The 13,542-nt window shown below is 47.0% G+C and overlaps 1 protein-coding gene across 1 annotated transcript in view; it reads right to left on the reverse strand.

Annotated features, from left to right (window-relative positions):
* ZBTB7C (zinc finger and BTB domain containing 7C) overlaps nucleotides 1-13,542 on the reverse strand; it is a 153,818-nt gene that overhangs the window by 91,533 nt on the left and 48,743 nt on the right. Inside the window, exon 3 of the mRNA XM_088054535.1 lies at nucleotides 2,881-2,977. Within this exon, the coding sequence (XP_087910661.1) occupies nucleotides 2,881-2,932 (52 nt within the window). The 5' untranslated portion in view covers nucleotides 2,933-2,977. The remainder of the gene's footprint in view (nucleotides 1-2,880; nucleotides 2,978-13,542) is intronic.

Raw genomic sequence — 13,542 nt, forward strand, 5'->3', positions numbered from 1 at the left:
CCAAACCAAATTTATGGGGACACCCTTGTGGGCTGAGCTCAACACTGAACCCAGCCCCTTAGCAGCTGGTCACATGGGACTGTACTTCCATCCCCTAAAGGATTTCCCTGAAATTCACCTCATAGATTATCCCACCTAACATTCACAACAGCTCCACTGGGATATGACCAAATGCAGACAATTCACACCTCTCACCTTTTAAAGTGAGTAAAGTATTTTTTAAAGTAACAGGCTAGAATAAAGCAGCCTGCCCAGATTCCAGCCTAATCTAAAAACAACTTTATGGCTTCTAATTTTAGCACTAATCTTCCTTTGCTATGGTTGTGTGATTTCTAATTATTTTATCCCCAAGCCTTGCTTTGATGGATAGTTGTACTTTTTCCAAAGCCAAATGACTTGTAAAGTGCTTTTAAAAAATACGCTGATCATTTCAGGTTCATTTCCAGTTCCTACACAAATAACATTCTCATATATGGCTTCACTGCGGAAATATTATTATTAATATTAAAATAATAGTAATAAAAGCAATACAATTTTAAAAGGAGAGCTCCATTCCTCAGGATGATCCCAATCTGCTCATGGAAACACCATATTTTCTCTTAAAAGCTGATAAAGAGCAAAAAAATCTGTTATCGAGATACGGATCTCGTAACAACTCGGTGCCTTTGGCTTGGCATGGCTCCCAGAACACTTTGCCTTTATCTATCCCTGTTTTCAGGTTACAGCTCAGGGAAGAGCAATTGGCCATGCCAAAACCTCAGGGGGGACTTTGCGAGGGGCGATGCAAACTGATGGCAGAGACACATTTGCCTTGATGTTCCCCTGAAGTGTTGCCTACCCAAAACTGCTGAATTTAGAGCTGCAAACACCAGCCATCGGCTGAAGATGTGTTTCAGGGGCTTAGGATGAGCCTCCAGCCCAGGTTCCTCACAGGCAGGTGTTTTCTCACCTTCCATGCTCAGCTGAAGCAACCTCTTGACCCTCCTAAATGCTGACCTAGATCAAATCTGGATCCAATTCTGTTGCATTTGAAATCTGCACAAAAATTTGTTGGGGAGGGGATGCTTGCCTGAGGACTGTTTGGGGGTGCTGAGGCAGCTGCCTGACACTGGCACGTCCCAGTAGAACCTGCCACGAGCAGCCAGCACCAGAGCAGGGGACACAGACATGGGACTGGTGGATGTTTGCTGGGTTATTTCCTTCCCTAGGATTTATACTGAGCTCCGGTCAATTGGAAAACATCTACTTGACCTGCGACCTTTTTGTTTTAGTTATTCTCCAAGCTTTGACAGCAGCAGTTCAAACACAAAGCATATGACTTTTGGCACCAAGGGAGAACCCCATTCCCACAAATTCTGAGTGGATACGAAAAACATTGCACTGCAGCCCTGGTGGTGAACGTATTTCTTTTTTCTCATTCTTCATTTTCCTCTCTTTCACTTTCTGAGCCTGCTTTATGACCTGTGTATTATCCCTCCCCACTGGAAACATGAGCTTAGCTCCCCAATGCAATATTCAAGGGAGGAGGACATGGGATGTGGTGTTCTAATTCCCTGCACAAAGCTGTGTTACAGAGGTTTTGAAATGGATATTGACAAAACAGGAAACAACCCAGTCAATGCCCTCCTGCCTCGGTCCTGAAAAATGTCAGCACACAGAGCTGCAAGGGATGGAGAAAAGCCCTCTGGTCCTGCAGGGACAGAAGATGCCCTGGGAGAGTGGGCAGAGAGACGCTCTGCCCTCGTGCCACTCTGATCTGAGAGCTGGGCTTTAACCTCTGCTGAAATCAGTGTGGAGCCATTTCTTATTGACTTGGGGAAAAATGCAGCAAATCAGGTTAAAAATTATAACCCTCTATTGACTGATACTTCTGTCAGTGTGGAGAATTTTGTACAGAATGTCATCTCACTCAGGAAGTCAGTCCTACAGGAAATCCTTCATCCTTAGTGCTTCACAGTAACATCCACAGCACCCTGCTGGCTTCCTTCTTACTCCTCTTAAAACCCATCCCTGAGATCCTCACCTCCCGAGCTCATGCTCTGTGCTTGAGCTGGCTTTGCTGGGATAAAAGCACAAATCTTGGGTCTAATCCTACCCACACACCCCAGGCAAGGCAGCAAGCTGACATATTTCCATGAAGATGCAGAGCAGGAAAATGCCAGGCCCCAGGCTCTTTGATTTCCATCTATCCATCCTGGAGCAAGGATTTAAAGTTCCTCAAAGGCACAACAGTGAGGCCAGGTCTGGAGGAGAGATGAAGCTACTGTAAAACCAGACAAATAAGATGCTGGGTTTATTTTAAAAAGCAGGCTCCTGCAGCTGTAGGTTTCTGAGCAATTTTTAAAAGCCTGATCTGAACTAACAACCTTGCCAACAAATATTGGTATTTTAAGCCTTTGACTGCTTTTGATGGGAGTCAATACCTTTTTTTGATATTGATTGCTTGTTTTTACAGCCCTCTGCAAGTTAAATTCAGGAGAACCTCCCAAGCACAAGAGCTGGTGACCATTACGAGAATGGCGATCCAGCAATTCCAAGATGCTTCACCCCTGGAAATATTCAAGTTGGATGGGACTCCGAGGAGCCTGGTCTAGTTGAATACATCCCATTACAAGGGGCATAGATTAGATGGTCTTTAGGGTTCCTTCAACCACACCATGATTCCCCCTCTGGAAGCAAGGCTGGTATTTTGCTTTATGTTTGAGGGATCAGTGGTTTTATTGTAGTGCCCAGCCACTGATCAAGACTGGCAGCCTCCAGCAGGAAAAAAAAATTCACAGGTTCATGGGGCAAAATACTAGGAATGTCATTTCAGATGGTCTGTACAGCCCAAAACAGCAAATTTCCCCTATCATCCAGGCAGAGAATTAGAATAATTACCTAGAGCCTGATCCTGAAAGGTGCTGAGTGCAGTCAAGTGATCTCCGCTCATAGAGTTCAGTATCTCAGGGGCTCTCAGCAGGGTCAGGCTTGGAGCCTAGGTGAAACAAGACAGGTTGGTGTTAGTCCAGTTATTTGCATATAAACCTAGACAACCTATGATTTAAAAAAATAAACCCAAAACCATTCCAGCTCCATGTGCCAGCCACATTTTTCTGTAGGGGGAACCAACTCAAGGGTCACGCAGAGCGTGGCTGAGGAGATGCTCTCCAACCCACAGGCCTTCTCTGCAGATCAGGACGGATGCTTGCAGCACACAGGACAGAAATTACACTGGGATGTGTCCACAGAGCTCCAATCCACATCCAGAAACAGCTACACGACATTCCCCAGGAGCGCTGCGTTACCCAAGCCACCACACCTGCACACGTCACATTGCCACACCATCCCAGGACCCACACACCTTCCCAGCAGAAGACAAACCCCAGGGTTGCCTTGCCAAGCCTACAGGCAGCAGTAAACCTGGAGGTAAGAGAAGTTAGCTGGGTTTCCAGGGAGGAAGACAAGGAACATTCCCCTCCCCGTGCTCCCCAGTGTGCCAGCCCCGGGTGGGTACGGCTGTGCCAAGGGCAGGGTGAAGGGAGGGAAGGGGATGACGGGGACAGGATGACGGTATCCTCCTCCACACAGCCCTTTGTTTTGGGAGATCCCCTGGGATGCTCGGCTCAGGGTGGCCAAGTCCTCCTTCTTCCCCTACAAGGGGAACAGATGAGGGGAGGAAAACAATGCTCTCTCCTCAGCTGCCTAATGGAAGAACAAAAGCACAGTGATCCCTTCCAAAATTGTCTTTTGAGGAACACACCATCGAGCCTGAAGGCCCAGTATTTCTGCTGTATTTATTTCTGAACTCCTGACTGGCAGAGTCTTCCTGTCCTTCCTCTGGGCTCTTGCAGGACCTGCCCAAAGCCAAGGGGGTTGTGCAGGGCTTGCACAGACCTCAAAAAACCCCATCAGGAATTCAACACCCAGCACCTGGTAGAGGTGACAAAACCAAAGGCGAGGTTTCTTCACCAGACCCCAGGACAAACACACCTTGACCACGGGGTAGAAGGGGCAAGGCCAAGTTGGAACAAGGCAGTCAGGTGGAAGGTGTCCCTGCCCATGGCAGGAGGTGGAACTGGATGGTTGAGAGGTCCCTCTCGACATAAACCATTCTGTGACTCTATGACAGCCCTGTTTCTGCAGGATGCATTTGGCAGGAAGGGTCTGCCCCAGCCTGATCTCACTGAAAACTGGGACCAAACCCCACCTGAGCCAAAACCAGTACAAAAAGCACCTTTGATTGTTGAGCAGAGATGGCTGCTAGGGAGCAGAAGGGGATTTCTGCTGTGCTGATTGCTCATGGAAAGTCCCTGACTGGCCCGCAACCATGGAAAAAATGGAAAATAGAACTTTAATACCAAGTTGGTGGCAGGCTGTCTATTTTTCTCTCCTGTGACTAGTTACCATGGATAGATTTCTGAGGTCGACCACACAATTGTTCACTGCATCACTCCTATTAAACAGAGGATGAGCAAATCATCCCATTTGTACCGTACTTTAATTTCCAGAAATTCTTTGTTCGTTTGTTTGCTTAAATTATTTCTCTCATTTGAAGAAACAATGCAGTCTTACGAAGCGAGGGCCCAAATCTCCCGAGTCACCCTGCTGTGGTTCATTACTTCCACACTAGTTAACAAGGCCAGTAATTTCCCTAAGGTTTAATAGAAAATCTTCTTTCCAGAATGCAGAGAGACAGGACATTTTAACAAACTCACTGTATCCCGGTTATGTCATAGGTGAGGGATATCCTAAGCAAGGCACAGGTCCTCCTACGGGTTAGTGTAAAAAAGCAGGTAGCCTAAATGGAGCGTTTTTCATCCCAAATTACTGCCTCAGCTGGAGAAGGGAACCAGGGGGTCCCATGTCTTTGGCTCATAGCATTAGCTGCAGCTCTGCTGGCAGTGGGTTCCTGAAGCATCCCAGTCCTCATCCCAAAATAAAGAGTGGTTGAAGTAGATGATCCTGGAGAGGCAAATCCAAGATGTACCTCGGGTGGGTGAGGTGGAAGAGGTGGGCATACAGCCCATTTCATTAATGATACGGATAGCAGAGCACACTGAATTACTGCCAATCACCTGCCCATAAACTGCTCTTCTCACTGGTTTTGCCAATTTCCATGACCAAATCAGTAGAAAAAAAATTAAAAGCAGAAATAAATACAGGAGAAGAGCTTGTGGGGGAAGAAAGGCAAATACATAAAACATATACACACAGAGATTAGAAACGCAGAATAATTTGGGTTGGAAGGGACCTTTAAACTAAAAAAATAAACTGAAGTATTTTATATGTATGTATATATATATATATATGTGTGTATACATACGTGTGTGTAAAACAGCCCAGTGAATCTCTATTGAGATGCACATTCAGGTGAAAAGCTGGCAGTGCTGCCTTCAGTCACAAGGGTATTTACTCTACAGCAGCCTCTGCAGCTCCTTAATATTATTTATACAAACAGGATTTGTCAAGCAACAACTACAGATGTTTGCAGTGAGTCTTCCTGCTTATCCACTGATAATACCCTGTGCCTGGGACAGCTGAACAAATCCTGCCACGTAAATAATAAATACACGTCTGGGTTAATCAGAAAGAGGCAGTGAGGAATCTGGAGATTCCCACAGACTCCCTGCCGCGGGGAAGGAAACAAGAAAATGCCCTGACCTAAGGAGGGGTGAGTCTGGCATACCCTCAGATCACAGGGAGATCACAGGAGCTGTTTGCAGATCACTTACGGAGCATGAATAATTCAGGCAGAAGCGACTGGGAGTATGAGAACAGATAGATGGGAGCTCACTGCCGCTGCTTTGGCAGGTTTTATTTTATCCAGCGAGACAAGGAAACCACGAGCCCCAGCAAAATTCCTCTGCCGAGCTTTGCCAGAGTCATGGCTTCACTGACAATCTCATGATACATGGTGTTTTACAGATCCCCAGCTGATGGTGAATGCCATCTCTCTTTCTCCTTGAGGCATTTTTGTGAATATCTGGCTGGACAGGTATGGCAAAACAATGCTTATTTTAAAAAAAAGCCCTTTGTACTAATCTGCACTCTACTTCATAATTGCACAGCTCACAGAATCACAGAATGGAGTGGGTTAGAAGGGCCATGGCAGGGACAGCTTCCAGTGTCCCAGGGCTCTCCAAGCCCTGTCCAGCCTGGCCTTGGACACTGCAGGGATCCAGGGGCAGCCCCAGCTGCTCTGGGCACCCTGTGCCAGGGCCTGCCCACCCTCCCAGCCAGCAATTCCTTCCCAATATCCCAGCTGGGCCTGCCCTCTGGCACTGGGAAGCCATTGCCTGTGTGCTGTCCCTGCAGGCCTTGTCCCCAGTCCCTGGGCAGCTCTCCTGGAGCCCCTTTAGGCCCTGCCAGGGGCTCTCAGCTCTCCCTGGAGCCTTCTCTTGTGCAGGGGAGCAGCCCCAGCTCTCCCAGGCTGGCTCCAGAGCACAGGGGCTCCAGCCCTGGCAGCAGCTGCGTGGCCTCCTCTGGGCTGGCTCCAGCAGCTCCTTGTCTCTCCTGTGCTGAGGACCCCAGAGCTGGATGCAGGCCATGAAACATCCACCAACCACAAAAAGTGTCATCAACTTCCAGGTCTCCTCCCACCCCAAGGGACCTGGGAAAAAAACCACAGCATCTAAAGACCGGACCACCGGTTTGCAGCCTTCAGGCCCCTCTGCCCCTGCAAAAACTCATGAGTCTATGGAGTTCAGTTCTGAAGGAGAAGGATGGAAAAAAAAAAAAAAAAAAGAAAAAAAAAAAAAAAGTGTGGGGCAGAAAAAGAAGGGCTAAAGGATATTCCCTAATCCTTACTCCAAAAGGAAAACATAAGTACGGTTGCTCCTGTTGGGATATATTAATAGCCCATGCTGAACACATTACCAAGAGGACTGGAAGCCAGGAAGCAAAGAAAAAAAAAATAATAAAAAACACACATAAAGAAAGGCAGAAGTGGTAAAGACAGATGGTGGACGTTAAATATGGCTTTGGTGCAACCTGCAGAAATTCAAAACTCATTCTGCTGTAAGGATGCTGCATTTTGTTTCTTGCCAAAAGGAAGAGCTTTGTCAAGGATAGAAGGGCAGCTGTCCCACAGGGGGTTAGAAATGGGAACCCAGCTCAGTGAGCCTGCAGATACCTCAGACTGGAAAACCAGAGGGGCCAAGGAGGGATTTGACATAGAGGACCCTGCCTTAGCAGGATTTCTGAATGTCCTCAATGGCAAGACATGGTCCAGTGCCAGTGATGTGCTCTGGGATTGGAGAACCTCTAGGAATTCCTGTACTGCACTTACATGTGCATAGCCCTGCTCCAGTTCACCCCTCTGCACTGCACTACTGCCAGCACTGGATTTGGCCCCAAAACTGCTGCACACCAAGCTCTTCTCCAGCCCAGCTGCTGTGCATGTGCACCACATCAGTCCCCTCACACAAAATGCCATTTCTTGTTATCACACGAAATATATCTGATTCAAGACTCACAGTGACAGCGAAAAACATTCACCCAAGATCACAACACAAAAATCCCAGCCAATCTGGTTCTCAATGTGAACCACATGAGAAGCACCCAGGCAGCCCCAAGTCAGCAGTGAAACTTGGTGCTATCGGCTAACAAATTTACGCCTTCAATTTTCCTTCAACATAAAAATATTGACTCTCTCCATGCTTTCTTCCATTCTTGAACTACTTAAACTTAATATTCTTAATTAAAAACTGAATTTAAACATACTTTAGCACCACTGCCAGTAGCATCTTTGGCTTAGAAAGCTCAGTTTGGAAATGCCATCTCTATGGTGTGTCTATGACACAGACTCTAGTGCCCACATCAAGAAAATTTCACTTCAGTCTTTAGCATAAACTGACTATCTTTGGTAGGAAACCTGTTTCTTGCTTTTATAGAGTAAGCACAGGCCACATCTCTGCATTACCCCAAAATAACTGCTTGGCCACACACCTCATTGAATCCTCAGGGCTTTGGGTTCTCCACCCTCATGTTTACATTCCATGCAGAAAAATTAACTAATTAATATACATCTGACAGATGTTCTTTGAAAGAGATATCATGTCTTCAAAACACGAGATGATGAAAGGAGCAATTGAGTAGATTAGACTGACCAGAAAAGCAAGGATTGTAGCATGACAGTGGAAAGCACAGCTTTAAGTCTTTCTCTTGATATTTATATGGTTTTATTTGCATATCAAACTATATTCCAATTAGCTGTATATAAATCTAATGATGAAATTATGCTGTGCAGCTCTCCAAAGTGAAGAAAAGCTGGGGCTGGGCTGCATAATCACCCTTAACTCTGGCCCTCGAGGTGTTCCCACTCCAGCTCACTCCTAAATGACCGTGTACTCCCAGTAACACAACTGTGCAACCGGAATCTTCTGCAATCACACACATGTATATGCAACATTTCCATACATTGTAAGCTGCTTTGTGTAACTTTTCATTCTCCTCCAGCTAGTTATTCCTGGAGAAAAGAAGTCTGAGAGGAGACAGACCTTGTCCCTCCCCACAACTCCCTGACAGGAGGTTAGGTCCAGCTCACAGAGAACAAGGGACAGGATGAGAGGGAAAGGCCTCAAATTGCACCAGGGCAGGTTTAGATGGGATATTGGGGAAAATTTCTTAATGAAAAGTGTTGCCCAGCCCTGAAACAGGATGTCCATGGCAGTGGTGGGGTCCCCATGCCTGGAAGGATTTAAAAAGTGTGTTGAGACATGGGTTAGTGGGGCCTTGGCAGCGCTGGGGGAATGGCTGGACTGAGTGATCTTAGAGGCTTTTTCCATTGTAAATGGTTCTGTGACTCCGTGATCTGCCTGCTGCCCCTTGTCTCAGACTGCAGGGCAAGTTTTGCCTCTGTTGAGGCTCTGTGTAATCCCGTAGGACAGTGGGGATCCTGTCTGAACAGCTGTAGGCAACCCTGGATGGAAACAATAACAGAGATGTACGCTCTTATTTTAAATATCAACAGGAATGTGGAGGTGCAATAGCCTGGTCCTGCAGCAGCACCACTTAAGTCAATTGTGCTCTGGAAGGGGTGTGCACTTGTAGTCAAACTGGCTGCCTTAACAAGGTCTTTGTGCTCTGCCAGGTATCTGCAGAAGGCATCATGCAAAGTTGGAGCCTACGGGCCCATCTGCAGTCACAGCTCACACCAGTTCCAGCCAGAACTGCCTGTAAATTAGGCCATCCACCCTGCCCACACAGGCAGGGGAAGGTCTGGGCAGAAGGGATTCCAGACACCTTCCAGCATCCCAGGTTGCTCCAAGCCTCGTCCAGCCTAATCTTGGACACTTCCAGGCATGGGGCACCCACCTCTTCTCTGGGCAGCCAGGGCCTCACCACCCTCACAGTAAAAAATTTCTTCCTTACATCTAGTCTGAATCTCCCCTTCTTCAGTTTAAAGCCATCATCCTTTGTTCTATCACAACAGGCCCTACTGAAATCTCTGCCCTTTGTTTTCCTTATAAGCCCCCTTTAAGCACTGAAAGGCCACAATGAGGTCTCTCCAGAGCCTTCTCTTCTCCAGGCTGGACAATCCCAGCTCTCTCAGGCTGTCTGCATAGGAGAGGTGCTCCAGCCCCATCAATGAGCCTCCATTGCTTGGGACCATTTTTTTGGTCCAAAGAGTTTGACTAATTTGAGTGATCAGGCACATATTCAGACATAAAACATTAATATGGGAACAAATCAAAAGCAGTCTGGCTGGGATTCTGCTTTGAATTCATTACATAGATTGAAAAAGAAAAAAGAATTTAAAAAAAATTAAAAAGAAAAGTTTTTATCTTTTCTAGAACATATGAAAAGGTATAAATTCCTGACTGGCTGCAGCACCTGGGCTGGCTGTGCTAGTAATTGGAACCAGCATGCTTCACTTCCTGGGCGTCCCACTCACAAGGGAGAGAAGGAAGCATTCAATTTTTCAATAGGAAATTTCATCACTGGAAAACAATCCACCCTCCTTGACTCCGAGGAAGAGCCCAAGGGCGAGTTCTCTCCTCGACCACAGCTTCAGCTTTACTGCCAGCCCTGGCCAGAGCTGAATGCTCATGCCATCCCAAACCCATGAGACTCCCTTCAACACTTCCAGCTCTGTCTTTTGGGTTTTTTTTTTTGATTCTTCTAACACACTGAGTGTTGTTCTTTTCGTTTGGGATTGCTCAGAGGTCTAGTCTGCAAGTTTTCTTTCTACAACCAAAGGGCTAAAACAAGCCTGGATTTTGTCATGACAGTTTTCCTTAGATTTTTAGCTTTCCACCCAATTGCAGACCAGGGACTTCATGGAAGCACCCAAGTGTAGCCATGGGCCATGCTAACACAAAGGGGCTATTTGTGGGACATTTGTGAGGCAGAGCACACTTTAAGTGGGTTTTTTTTAATGAGCCTAGGATCCCCCAAGCCATATGGGACTGAGTAAAAATCATGTTACACCAAAAGCTTTTCTTTAATAGCATTTGCAAACTCGTTTTTCATTCCTAAAGCTGCTGTCTTAGTACAGAGGGGAATAAGGCTTCGAGGCCACAAAAACCCATCAGACACTCCAGCAGGACTCAAGAAAGCCAAGCAGCAGGCAAATGGACTCAGCAGAGTGGTGGCAGATTAAATGTAGCACCAGTCAACATAAAACCAATGCAAAAAAAACCCCGTGACAATGGTCCCTGTAAAAATTAAGTTTCAGGATAAATAGACTATGAAGCAACCATCCTGTGCTTCTGCATGCACAGCTCAAATTTAAAAATCAAAGTAACTTCTCCTTGCAACACTTACTCGGAAAGTTATTTTTCTCCTCATTATTCTTCTCCTCATTTATGTTCCCACCATAATAGCTGATTTGTTTATGTACTTATAGAAAAGCTGAATTATTAGTCTTCTTCACCTGCTTTTAGAGCCATCCCTGACTCCTTCCATCTTTGTACCTTTCAAATCCAAGACCAGAGGGCTGAACAAGAAAGGAATCAAAGGCAGTGCATGGAGAAGCTCCTCAAAAACACATTAAGTTCCACCTTTACACCTCTACTCTCCCTGAAACCTCTAGAAGAAGGTTGTCACAGAGCCATTCTTGACCATTAAAGGCAGTCTTCTAAGCCCCAGCGCAGCACTGTTAGGGTACTTTTAGTTGTAATTAGGGTACTTTTGGCTGCCTTGAGCTGATCCCTTGACAAGGGGAATTTTTGAAGACTGGTGTCTGACTGGGAAGGCAGACCTGGAAAAAACTGATGGCAGAAGGGGCAGGAGATGAGCAAGGCTGAGGGCAGCAGCACAAGTAAGATAAGGAGAGCTCAGCACAAAATCAGTGTGGAATAACATGGAATGCTGCATATTTTCAGGTATTTCATGCAATGGAGGCACTTGCTGTTCCTCCACTTCAGTAGAAGATGAGGAGTAAGAAACCAGGGTAAAGTTTCCCCAGTCCATGCTGAGTAAGGCATGGGATGTCTTACCCAGCCCCAAGGAAGACATAAAGACTGTAGCACCCAAGTACTGAAAAAGCCCTCAAGCAGCCTTCTGGTTCATCCCCAGCCCAAAGCAGGCATCCCTGAGGACATTTAACAAATGTCTGTGTAGTTCAGGACTGCCAAAGATGGATCCACAGCATTAACAGGACCTTGCTGTTTCACCTTCCACCTTTTCTCTAGTGGACCTGATTATCAGTGAAAAGACCCTTCACTGGATCCTACCAATGCCTAGAAAATCAAATCTGGCAACACTTACCTCTGCTGGACTTCATCCTGGCCTTGACACACTCAAGTATGGGACACAGCTCGAGTCCTAACATAGACCTAAACACCAGATCTCACTGTTCTCATTCGGCTCCAAGGATCACTCTAAACCCCAACAAAATCTGGGGGAAATTAAATGCATCTGTTTTTGTAAACCAGGATCACTTTTGTTGAGCAGTCACTGAAGCTTTTCTTAGAAGTCATTAACCATGATGGGCAAAACACAATTCCATCTCGCTCCTCTCCTGCCTCTTCAAAGGGAGGATGGCAGCACTTGAGCCACTGCCTCGCTGATTGTCCTACTGTTCCACAAAAGTGGTTCCTCTCCAGCAAATTGAACACTGAGAGCCATCACAGAGCCCCAGACAAAGGGCCAGTGACTGTTTCTGGAATTATTAGCGGGAAGCAGAAAGAAGCCTATTACAGGGTCTTTGTGGCACTTAATGTTGACAGCTGAAAATAATGGATAGGACAAAACAGGGCAAAGATGATTTAAATTAGGCAGCTCCCAGGAAATGGTGCTCAAGCAGGTTTCCAAAGGAGAATCTCCATTTCTAAGCACTCCTTAACTCCCAAGTGGCTATGCATTCCCCTGCTGCAGCCCATACACACACAGACACAGCCCTCTTAAGGTGCTCTGCAGAGCTTTTGCTCAGTTTGCCGGTGACCACTGCATCCTTCCCACTGGGGGACTGAAAAGGTGTATAAATAGCAGCATTAGCCACAGCTCATCAATCCTTCAACTAAAACAGCCCTTAATTCCTCTCCACTACCACAAGTTCAGGGACCTGTAAGAAGGGATTTACACATCCAAGTTCCAGCAATTGTTACACACCTCCTCCAAAACCACCTGGAGAGCAGGAGATTCACTCCTGCTCCAGGGATTTGCAGATGGATTGGCAAAGCCTCTGACAAAGCTTTGGGGGCATCTCATGCCACTCCCAGCTCTGGGGCCCCTATGTGGGGCTCATTTTAAGTAACAGGCACCTGCTACCTATACACATCACCTCTCTCCCTCTCGAGAGGGCAGCAGAGAATCACAGAATCATCTCAGTTGGAAAAGAGCTCCAAGATCAAGTCCAAGCTGTGCCTGACCCCCACCTTGTCACCAGCCCAGAGCACTGAGTACCATATCCAGGCCTTCCTCAGACACCTCCAGGGATGGGCACTCCAACACCTCCCCAGATAGCCCCTTCCAATTTTTTAAGCACCCCTTGTGTGAAAAAATTCCTCATGTCCAACCTGAACATTCCCTTGTGCTGCCTGTGTCCTCTCCTCCTGTCCCTGTTCCCTGGCAGCAGAAGCTGACCCCCTCGGCTGTCCCCTCCTGGCAGGGAGTTGTGCAGAGCCAGAAGGTCCCCTCTGAGCCTCTTTTTCTCCAGGCTGAGACCCCCAGCTTCTTCAGCTGCTCCCCACAGGACTCTCCCTCAACGCCCAAGCCATTCTCAGTCTGGACAGGAAAGTACAAGAGGAGTGCAGAGGCACATGTTGCACACAGTGAATTTGCTGGCTGCCTGGGCTCGATATATGTGTTTATGCTGTGGCAGCAGTCTGTCTTTTCAGGCACAGCACTTGGGTTTTATGACCTGAAACACCACCCAAAGCAGCTCCTGAACATCTGAGGATGCAGCCCAGCCAACGCTGCACTCAACCTGCAGTGGATAAAAGCCTGTTGAAAATGGGTCCCTGTGCATGGAGCCCTCTGAAAACACCTTCATAATGATGGGGTTTCACACCTTCATTGTACCCGTGGGTGAAAACCAGGAGATACAAGGCTGCTGCCCTGTTTGGCCACCCAAAGCCCTGAGACACGTCAGCAGCACCTGGAGGGTGACAGTGG

Source organism: Pseudopodoces humilis, chromosome 4 (genome assembly GCF_049639895.1).
Source record: "Pseudopodoces humilis isolate 2021_Gansu_Grassland_sample_001 chromosome 4, ASM4963989v1, whole genome shotgun sequence".
NCBI lineage: Eukaryota > Metazoa > Chordata > Aves > Passeriformes > Paridae > Pseudopodoces > Pseudopodoces humilis.